The sequence below is a fragment of the Oncorhynchus keta genome, unplaced genomic scaffold (assembly GCF_023373465.1).
Source record: "Oncorhynchus keta strain PuntledgeMale-10-30-2019 unplaced genomic scaffold, Oket_V2 Un_contig_16997_pilon_pilon, whole genome shotgun sequence".
NCBI classification, from domain to species: domain Eukaryota; kingdom Metazoa; phylum Chordata; class Actinopteri; order Salmoniformes; family Salmonidae; genus Oncorhynchus; species Oncorhynchus keta.
Window position 1 is genome coordinate 17723 of NW_026280226.1, and position 10586 is coordinate 28308.

At 44.3% G+C, this 10586-nt stretch overlaps 1 protein-coding gene across 4 annotated transcripts; it reads left to right on the forward strand.

Annotated features, from left to right (window-relative positions):
• Positions 1-3067: 3067 nt before the first annotated feature.
• Positions 3068-10184, forward strand: LOC118374161 (zinc finger protein 501-like). Of its 4 annotated transcripts, none has more exons than XR_008103285.1 (3): positions 3068-3589; positions 3831-4232; positions 9264-9413. XR_008103285.1 is itself a non-coding variant. In XM_035760532.2 (2 exons), the coding sequence occupies exons 1-2, from the start codon at positions 4223-4225 to the stop codon at positions 10058-10060; spliced, it is 807 nt and encodes a 268-aa protein (XP_035616425.2). In that variant the 5' UTR covers positions 3070-4222; the 3' UTR covers positions 10061-10184. The 4 variants fall into 4 exon arrangements, 1 of the variants encoding a protein (XP_035616425.2); XR_008103284.1 differs by having other exon boundaries at positions 3068-3390; positions 3495-4232; XR_008103286.1 differs by having other exon boundaries at positions 3068-3390; positions 3524-4232.
• Positions 10185-10586: the final 402 nt, after the last annotated feature.

Here is a 10586-nt window from a genome sequence, read left to right on the forward strand (position 1 = left end):
ATATGTCCTAACCGACTTGCCAAAACTATAGTTTGTGAACAAGAAATTGGTGGAGTGGTTGAAAAACGAGTTTTAATGACTCCAAAATAAGTATGTAAACTTGAAGTCGGCTTCAACTGTATTTTATACCATCTATGGCATCTTACCTATGTCGCTCGCTCATTGCTCATCCATATATTTATATGGCTATATTCTTACTCCCTTTACTCAGATTTGTGTGTATTGGGTCGTTGTTGTGGAATTGTTAGATTACTTGTTAGATATTGCTGCACTGTCGGAACTAGAAGCACAAGCATTTCGCTACACTTGTAATAACACCTGCTAACCATGTGTATGTGACCAATAACATTTGATGAAACCAAGATTGAACTCTTTGGCCTGAATGCCAAGCATCACGTCTGGAGGAGACCTGGAACCATCCCTATGGTGAAGCATGGTGGTGGCAGCATCATGCTGTGGGGATGCTTTTCAGCGACAGGGAAACCAGTCAGGATCGAGGGAAAGATGAACGGAGAAAAGTACAGAAAGCTTCTTGATTGCTTAGGACAACGACCCCAAGTACACAGCCAAGACAACGCAGGTGTGGCTTCAGGACAAGTCTCCGAATGTCCTTGAGTGGCCCAGCCAGAGCCCAGACTTGAACCCGATCGAACATCTCTGGAGAGACCTGAAAATAGCTGTGCAGGGACGTTCCCCATCCAACCTGACAGAGCTTGAGAGGGTCTGCAGAGAAGAATGGGAGAAACTCCACAAATACAGGTGTGCCAAGCTTGTAGCGTCATACCCAATAAAACTCTTGGCTGTAATCGCTCCCAAAGGTGCCTCAAACAAAGTATTGAGTAAAAGGTCTGAATACATATGTAAATGTGATATGTCAGGGGGGTTTTATTTACACATTTGCAAAAATGTATATAAACCTGTTTTTGCTTTGTCAATATGCGGTATTGTGTGTAGATTAAGGGGAAAATAACTCCACTTTGCTGATGCTCAACACAGGGGACCCACAAGGGTGCATGCTCAGCCCTCTCCTGTACTCCCTGTTCACCCATGAACGTGTGGCCATGCACACCTCTAACTGTATCATCACGTTTGCAGACGACACAACAATAGTAGGCCTGATTACCAACAATGACGAGACAACCTACAGGGAGGAGGTGAGAGTGGTGCAAGGAAATTCACCTCTCCCTCAACGTCAACAAAATGAAGGAGCTGATCGTGGACTTCAGGAAAAAGCAGAGGGAGCACGCCGCTATCTACATCGACGGGACAGTAGCGGAGAAGGTGGAAAGCTTCAAGTTCCTCAGCGCACACATCACTGACACTCTGAAATGGTCCACCCTGACAGACAGGGTGGTGAAGAAGGCGCAAAAGCCCCTCTTCAACCTCAGGAGGCTGAAAGAATGTGTCTTGGCCACTAAGACCCTCCCAAACTATTATAGATACACTATTGAGAGCATCCTGTCGGGCTGCATCACCACCTGGTACGGCAACGGCACCGCCCGCGACTGCAGGGTCTCCAGAGGGTGGTACAGTCTGCCCAACACATCACCGGGGGGAACACTACCTTCCCTCCAGAACACCTACAGCACCCGATGTCACAGGAAGGACAAAAATATCACCAAGGACATCAATCACCCGAGCCACGGCCTGTTCACCCCGCTATCATCCAGAAGGTGAGGTCAGCACAGGTGCATCAAAGCTGGACTGAGAGACTGAAAAACAGCTTCTATCTCAAGGTCATTAGACTGTTAAACAGCTTCTATCTCAAGGTCATCAGACTGTTAAACAGCTTCTATCTCAAGGTCATCAGACTGTTAAACAGCCATCACTAGCCAGCTACCACCTGGCAACTCAAACCCTTAGAGTCTGTTTCCCTATATACATAGACATGGAATCACTGGCCACTTCTAATAATGGATCACGAGTCATTTCTAATAATGGATCACGAGTCACTTCTAATAATGGAACACGAGCCACTTCTAATAATGGAACACGAGCCACTTCTAATAATGGAACACGAGTCCCTTCTAATAATGGAACACGAGTCCCTTCTAATAATGGAACACAAGCCCCTTCTAATAATGGAACATGATCCACTTCTAATAATGGAACACGAGTCCCTTCTAATAATGGAACACGAGCCACTTCTAATAATGGAACACGAGCCACATCTAATAATGGAACACGAGCCACTTCTAATAATGGAACACGAGTCACTTCTAATAATGGAACATGAGCCACTTCTAATAATGGAACACAAGTCACTTCTAATAATGGAACACGAGCCACTTCTAATAATGGATCACGAGCCACTTCTAATAATGGAACACGAGCCACTTCTAATAATGGAACACGAGCCACTTCTAATAATGGAACAGGAGCCCCTTCTAATAATGGAACATGAGCCACTTCTAATAATGGAACACGAGTCACTTCTAATAATGGAACACGAGCCACTTCTAATAATGGAACAGGAGCCCCTTCTAATAATGGAACACGAGTCCCTTCTAATAATGGAACACGAGCCACTTCTAATAATGGAACACGAGTCCCTTCTAATAATGTTTGCATGCTGCTTTACTCCAGGTATCAGTTGTAAAGGAGAACTTGTTCTCAACCTGCCTACCTGGTTAAATAAAGGTGTTCTCAACTAGCCTACCTGGTTAAATAAAGGTGTTCTCAACTAGCCTACCTGGTTAGATAAAGGTGAAATAAAAAAAAATATTAAAAATACTCATCTCGTATGTATATACTGTATTCTCTTCTACTGTATTTAGTCAATGCCACTCTGACATTGCTTTTCCTAATATTTATATATTTCTTATTTCTATTATTTTACTTTTTGATGGGTGAATTGTTAGATACAAGTATACTGTTGGAGCTTTGAACACAAGCATTTCGCTACATCCTTCAATAACATCTGCTAAATATCTGTATGGGATTGTATTTGATTTGATGTATCTAATTATAGACAGCTTGACGAGCCTAACAAATAGCTTACCAAAATGTTGAGAATTATAAGCCGGAACATATTGTAACGACCCTTGGTTTATAATCGCGGAAATCGACACTGCCGTTCGAGCAAGCTTTTGCGGCACAGTCGATAGAGCACCGTACTTCCGGCTTGAAGGTCGAGGTTTCGACCCTGCTCACTGCCTGTTTCGTTACAATATCAATCAGGCAAACAAAAAATAATGTACCACCTGTCAAAAAAAAAGTGTTATTAGCGGGTTAGGGTTGTGTACGTGCCTCAGATTTGTCACTTTTTCACATGGAGTCGGGCGGTTGCGGATGAGCTCTTATCAATTGCGGGTGAACAATCAGCTGACCCGCGCACCACTAGCCACCATACATTCAGCTTCTACGTCCGCCTAGAGAACATTATTATATGTAAGAGCTACAGAGAAAACACGTCTGGTTGTTTTTACAATTATTTTTTTTAACGTTTTTTTCAGAATTATTTTTGTTTACTTAAACTGCGTTTCCAACTCCAGTCAGCAGATGGCGATGTGATTTTTTTCAGGTGATGTTTCTCGAGTGACGTAAAATCTAGTGGACGAGACGGGAGGTTTCTTCAACAACCATCTCGGTAACTCGCTAGCAAACATGAAACATTGAAGCGCTTTGGACTAATTTAGTGTATATTAATCACAGTGTTTTAAACACACTGTATATGTATGTACTAGTTACTCCGTTTAAGTTCATATTTACGTTATCAGCTATCTGGCTTGTTAAGTTAGCCCAGCACTAGGCTAGTCGCTAATGCTAAATAGCTAGCTAGCTAACGTCCCCGAACATGAGCTCACTAAACTACTCTTCCTCTGCTAAAGAAAATGAGGTCTGCTGTCCGGAGAAAGAAACTCCAGGGCTGAACATTTACGTGAAAGAAGAAGAATTTACTGTAAAAGAAGAAGAATTTACTGTAAAAGAAGAGGACGTGGAGGAAGCTATCACAGTGAAAGAAGAACAGGACGTTACAGTGAAGGAAGAGGAAGAAGCTTTCAGAGTGAAAGAAGAGGATGTTAGAGTGAAAGAAGAGGAAGAAGCTTTCAGAGTGAAAAGAGGGGGATGAACAGAAAGAGGAGGGTGCCGTGTTTGTAGTGAAAGAGGAGGAGGAGGTGACTGTCACATTGAAAGAAGAGGAGCAACTTTTTGAAATTAAGGAAGAGGGGAGATTACTGTCACATTGGAGGAGGAGGAAGAAGACAAGACTGGAGCTCTGATGAACACCAGTGAGTACAGTCTTAATTTTTTTCTAGCTTCCATTAGGCACATTCTTCTTCTCACGTGGGTAAAACCACTGGGGAAGCTGCCCTTCTCCTGTCTAGGAGCAGTGTGTGGGTAAAACCACTGAGGAAACTTCCCCTCTCCTGTCTTGGAGCAGTGTGTGGGTAAAACCACTGAGGAAACTTCCCCTCTCCTGTCTAGGAGCAGTGTGTGGGTAAAACCACTGAGGAAACTTCCCCTCTCCTGTCTAGGAGCAGTGTGTGGGTACAACCACTGAGGAAACTTCCCCTCTCCTGTCTTGGAGCAGCGTGTTGGTAAAACCACAGAGGAAACTTCCCCTCTCATGTCTTGGAGCAGTGTGTGGGTAAAACCACTGAGGAAACTTCCCCTCTCCTGTCTAGGAGCAGTGTGTGGGTACAACCACTGAGGAAACTTCCCCTCTCCTGTCTTGGAGCAGCGTGTTGGTAAAACCACTGAGGAAACTTCCCCTCTCCTGTCTAGGAGCAGTGTGTGGGTACAACCACTGAGGAAACTTCCCCTCTCATGTCTAGGAGCAGTGTGTGGGTAAAACCACTGAGGAAACTTCCCCTCTCCTGTCTAGGAGCAGTGTGTGGGTAAAACCACTGAGGAAACTTCCCCTCTCATGTCTAGGAGCAGTGTGTGGGTACAACCACTGAGGAAACTTCCCCTCTCATGTCTAGGAGCAGTGTGTGGGTAAAACCACTGAGGAAACTTCCCCTCTCCTGTCTAGGAGCAGTGTGTGGGTAAAACCACTGAGGAAACTTCCCCTCTCATGTCTAGGAGCAGTGTGTGGGTACAACCACTGAGGAAACTTCCCCTCTCCTGTCTTGGAGCAGCGTGTTGGTAAAACCACTGAGGAAACTTCCCCTCTCATGTCTAGGAGCAGTGTGTTGGTAAAACCACTGAGGAAACTTCCCCTCTCCTGTCTAGGAGCAGTGTGTGGGTAAAACCACTGAGGAAACTTCCCCTCTCCTGTCTTGGAGCAGCGTGTTGGTAAAACCACTGAGGAAACTTCCCCTCTCATGTCTAGGAGCAGTGTGTTGGTAAAACCACTGAGGAAACTTCCCCTCTCCTGTCTTGGAGCAGTGTGTTGGTAAAACCACTGAGGAAACTTCCCCTCTCATGTCTAGGAGCAGTGTGTTGGTAAAACCACTGAGGAAACTTTCCCTCTCCTGTCTTGGAGCAGCGTGTTGGTAAAACCACTGAGGAAACTTCCCCTCTCCTGTCTTGGAGCAGCGTGTTGGTAAAATCACTGCGGAAGCTGCAGCTCTTCCCTTGTTTTTAGTACCCTACTTTCTCTTGTACACTATGTTGTCAACTCTTCCCCCAGGTCCTTAGTGTACAAGAGATTGTCGTGCACTATGTTTTCTGTCAATATATACCGGGTAAAATAATCGTTAATAAACAACTCTAATGGGGGCCCTATTAAAATCTGTGATTTAGTTTTTACTTTCCCAAATTATGTTTTCTCTGTTTTACTTTTCTGGTTTTATATTTGTTTGTTTTTTTCATTTAAAATTACAATTGTTTTGTAGAGAAACAACGAAACTGGATGTTCTGAGTGGTTAAATCACATTAGAATTTTAAAAAATAGGTCTGGAAGAAAACTGACATCCCTTTTAATTGTTCATCTGCCCCTTTAATTGCCTGTCGAGGGAGTGAGTTCCATCCAATGAGCCGGTCTAGCGATGGTTCTGTACTGCTGCTACTCATTTCATGACAAAGTTATGCAAATAATGGATGCAAGTGATACACTTCCTCATGATCTACTTCTGCCAGGTACTACTATTTGCCGTTAACGTTTAACTGAGAAGATTTTGGGGGAAAGTATTTCCATCAACCCACAAGACGGTTATGACATCAACTGGATTCAGGCAGAGTGATAGACAAACACGCGCACCACAGAGACAGACAGGGGCGATATTGCTGGAAATTAATTGGCAGATATTGTGTAAGGCTTGGCTTTTAAAGCCAATAGTGTCTAACCAGAGGTGGGGATAATGTTGTGTTGTTTAGATAGTAGCTGGGAGCTTGCAGTGTCTGCTATTTCAATCAATCAAATGTATTTATAGAGCCCTTCTTACATCAGCTGATGTCACAAAGTGCTGTACAGAAACCCAGCCTAAAACCCCAAACAGCAAGCAATGCAGGTGTAGAAGCACGGTGGCTACAAAAACTCCCTAGAAAGGCCAGAACCTAGGAAGAAACCTAGAGAGGAACCAGGCTATGAGGGGTGGCCAGTCCTCTTCTGGCTGTGCTGGGTGGAGATAACAGAACATGGCCAAGATGTTCAAATGTTCATAGATGACCAGCAGGGTCAAATAATAATAATCACAGTGGTTGTCGAGGTTGCAACAGGTCAGCACCTCATGAGTAAATGTCAGTTGGCTTTTCATAGCTGATCATTCAGAAGATCTCTACCGCTCCTGCTGTCTCTAGAGAGTTGAAAACAGCAGGTCTGGGACAGGTAGCACGTCCGGTGAACAGGTCAGGGTTCCTTAGCCGCAGGCAGAACAGTTGAAACTGGAGCAGCAGCATAACCAGATGGACTGGGGACAGCAAGGAGTCATCTGGCCAGGTAGTCCCGAGGCATGGTCCTAGGGCTCAGGTCCTCCAAGAGAGAGAGAGAATTAGAGAGAGCATGCTTAAATTCACACAGGACACTGGATAAGACAGGAGAAATACTCCAGATATAACAGACTGACCCTAGCCCCTGACACATAAACTACTGCAGCATAACCACTGGAGGCTAAAGCAGGAGGGGTCAGGAGACACTGTGGCCCCATCCAACGATGCCAAACAGGCAGGGTATAATCCCACCCACTTTGCCAAAGCACAGTCCCCACACCACTAGAGGGATATCTTCAACCACCAACTTACCATCCTGAGATTAGGCCGAGTATAGCCCACAAAGATCTCTGTCACGGCACAACCCAAGGGGGGGCGCCAACCCGGACAGGAAGATCACATCAGTGACTCAACCCACTCAAGCGACGCACCCCTCCTAGGAACGGCATGGAAGAACACCAGTAAGCCAGTGACACAGCCCCTGTAATAGGGTTAGAGGCAGAGAATCCCAGTGGAGAGAGGGGAACCCGCCAGGCAGAGACAGCAAGGGCGGTTCGTTGCTCCAGTGCCTTTCCGTTCACCTCCACACTCCTGGGCCAGACTACATGACCTACTGAAGAGATGAGTCTTCAATAAAGACTTAAGTTGAGACCAAATCTGTGTCTCTCACATGGGTAGGCAGACCATTCCATAAAAATGGAGCTCTATAGGAGTAAACCCTGCCTCCAGCTGTTTGCTTAGAAATTCTAGGGACAATAAGGAGGCCTGTGTCTTGTGACCGTAGCGTACGTGTAGGTATGTACGGCAGGACCAAATCAGAGAGATAGGTAGGAGCAAGCCCATGTAATGCTTTGTAGGTTAGCAGTAACACCTTGAAATCAGCCCTTGCCTTGACAGGAAGCCAGTGTAGGGAGGCTAGCACTGGAGTAATATGATCACATTTTTTTGGTTCTAGTCAGGATTCGAGCAGCCGTATTTAGCGCTAACTGAAGTTTATTTAGTGCTTTATCTGGGTAGCCGGAAACAGCCTCCAGCTCTGTTTGCTTATAAATTCTAGGGACAATAAGGAGGCCTGCGTCTTGTGACCGTAGCGTAGGTATGTACGGCAGGACCAAATCCGTGCTTTTGTACTTGTGAGATTTGTTTATGACTGTTCGCGGTGGAACACGTGAAAAATTGCATTGACTTTTTTGGAATTGTTTGGCGAGCTATTTATTTATCTGTTATTTTACCAGGTTCTCATTGTTTTCTGCAACGACCTGGGAATAGTTACAAGGGAGAGGAGGGGATGAATGAGCCAATTGTAAACTGGGGATTATTAGGTGACAGTGATGGTTTGAGGGCCAGATTGGGAATTTAGCCAGGACACCGGGGTTAACACCCGTACTCTTACGATAAGTGCCATGGGATCTTTAATGACCTCAGAGAGTCAGGACACCCGTTTTAACGTCCCATCCGAAAGACGGCACCCTACACAGGGCAGTGTCCCCAATCACTGCCCTGGGGCATTGCGATATTGTTTAGACCAGAGTAAAGAGTGCCTCCTACTGGCCCTCACTTCAAGCAGCATCTGGTCTCCCATCCAGGAACTGACCAGGACCAACCCTGCTTAGCTTCAGAAGCAAGCCAGCAGTGGTATGCAGGGTGGTATGCTGCTGGCAAGTGACCTGCTGAAGACCCCATTAGCATTAGGTATTGGTTTGATATTTGTAGTTCACTCTTCAATACCTCTTCAATGAAGGTCATAGGATGACGTGGTGACACGTCTAGAATCAGATCCAAGTTGACCCTTTCTGCCAGTCATACCCCACCCTACCATGAGACAGACATATCTTGGTCATTGATCAAAAGACAAAAGGTTTGATTTTGATCGATATTTGAAATCTTACAAACAGGTTTGAAATTCTGCGTAATTTGTTTTTTAAATCTCAATGGTATTGTTAGATCCTTCGTATTTTAGCTATAAGTAAGACCGACTGATATGAGTGAAATCTCTATGGGGTTATTAGATATTTTGTATTTTAGCTATAAGGTAAAACAGACTGATCTGATTGAAATCTATGGTACTGCATCATATATCCTTTAATTACAACCATTTCATGTCTGATTTCATGACATTTGGTTGAAATCTTACCTTTTCGGAGGACATAATTAACACCATGCAGAATCATATTGCTCATTTGATTATTCTGGATTAAATGTTATTGTTTTTTAAAATGACCTCAGGTTATTGAGGAATCTAGTCTGGATTAAACCTCAGAGAAGACAGTTAGATAATGTGGAGGTTTTGTTCAGGGCTCATATTCACAAAGCGTGCTGAAAAGCATATTGACTTTTATATAATAATGAATTATATTGTATGGAAAGATCAGCATTCCTACAATGAGACGCTCTGTGAATATGGGCCCAGGTCTCCCTGTTTACTAAATTCTGTCTGTCTTTGGCAGGAGAGAGACTAGACTTTCATTCTGACAGCGGGAAGAGTCCTTCAGGGGAACCAGACCCAGAGACGTCTAAACCAGCAAGACGACACCACTGCTCCCAGTGTGGAAAGAGTTTTTCTAGGTTAGGAAGCCTGAAATCACATGAAAGAATACACACAGGAGAAAAGCCTTACCACTGCACTCAATGTGGAAATAGATTTACCTCTTTAGGGACCCTGAAAGATCACGTAAGAAAACATACAGGAGAGAAGCCCCACCAATGCTCCCAGTGTGAAAAGAGTTTCCCCCGGTTATGGGACCTGAAATCACACGAGAGGACACACACAGGAGAGAAGCCTTACCCCTGCTCCCAGTGTGGAAAGAGTTTTTCCACATCGGGGTCCCTGAAAAACCACGAGCAAACACATTCCGTAGAAAAGATTTTCCGCTGTTCACATTGTGAAAAGAGTTTTAGGAATTTACAGTACCTGAAACGACACGAGAAAAGACATACGCGGGAGAAGACTTTCCACTGCTCCCACTGTGGAATTAAATTTACCTTGTTTCAGCAACTGAAAAAGCATGAAAAAATCCACAGCGGAGAGAAACGTTATGAATGCTCCCAGTGTGGGAAGATATTTACCCAGTTAGGGCACCTGAAAGACCACGAGGTAACACACACGGGGAGAAGCCTTACCACTGCTCACAGTGTGGAAAGGAATATAACACATCAAATGGACTTAAAGTTCATGAGAGAACACACATACTGCTCCCACACTTGTCTCATATTTTTGACTGAGAAATTGTGCTTTTATGTTTAAGCTACATGAAATCAAATCGTATAAAGCAGATTACAAATTACATTTATATGTTTTTTTATTTAAACACATGAACTGAATGTCAATTGGAAAGTAGAGTTTGAATGTAGACCTGATTAAACATTTTTAACCCTGGCTGAGTATGCCAGTTGGAAAGTAGAGTTTGTCTGTTTGAATGTAGATGCTCTGTGATTAAATTATAATTTTCAAACTCTGGCTGTGTTTTCTTTCTGTGTGTGTTTGTATCTGTGTGCGTCATTCCTCCAGCACTACACATAGTCGTTGTGCTATGTGGTATTTTCTCTGTTGTTGATATTTGCTATGGTGGCTCACTCTGACATTTGTATCTAACAGAGTGTGGCTTTAAAGGGGCAGATGGCATTGCACCCGCTTTGCTGCTATAACAGCCTCCATCCACTCATCAGGGAAGGCTTTCCACTAGATGTTGGAACATTGCTGCTATAACAGCCTCCACTCTTCAGGAAAGGCTTTCCAATAGATGTTGGAACATTGCTGCTATAACAGCCTC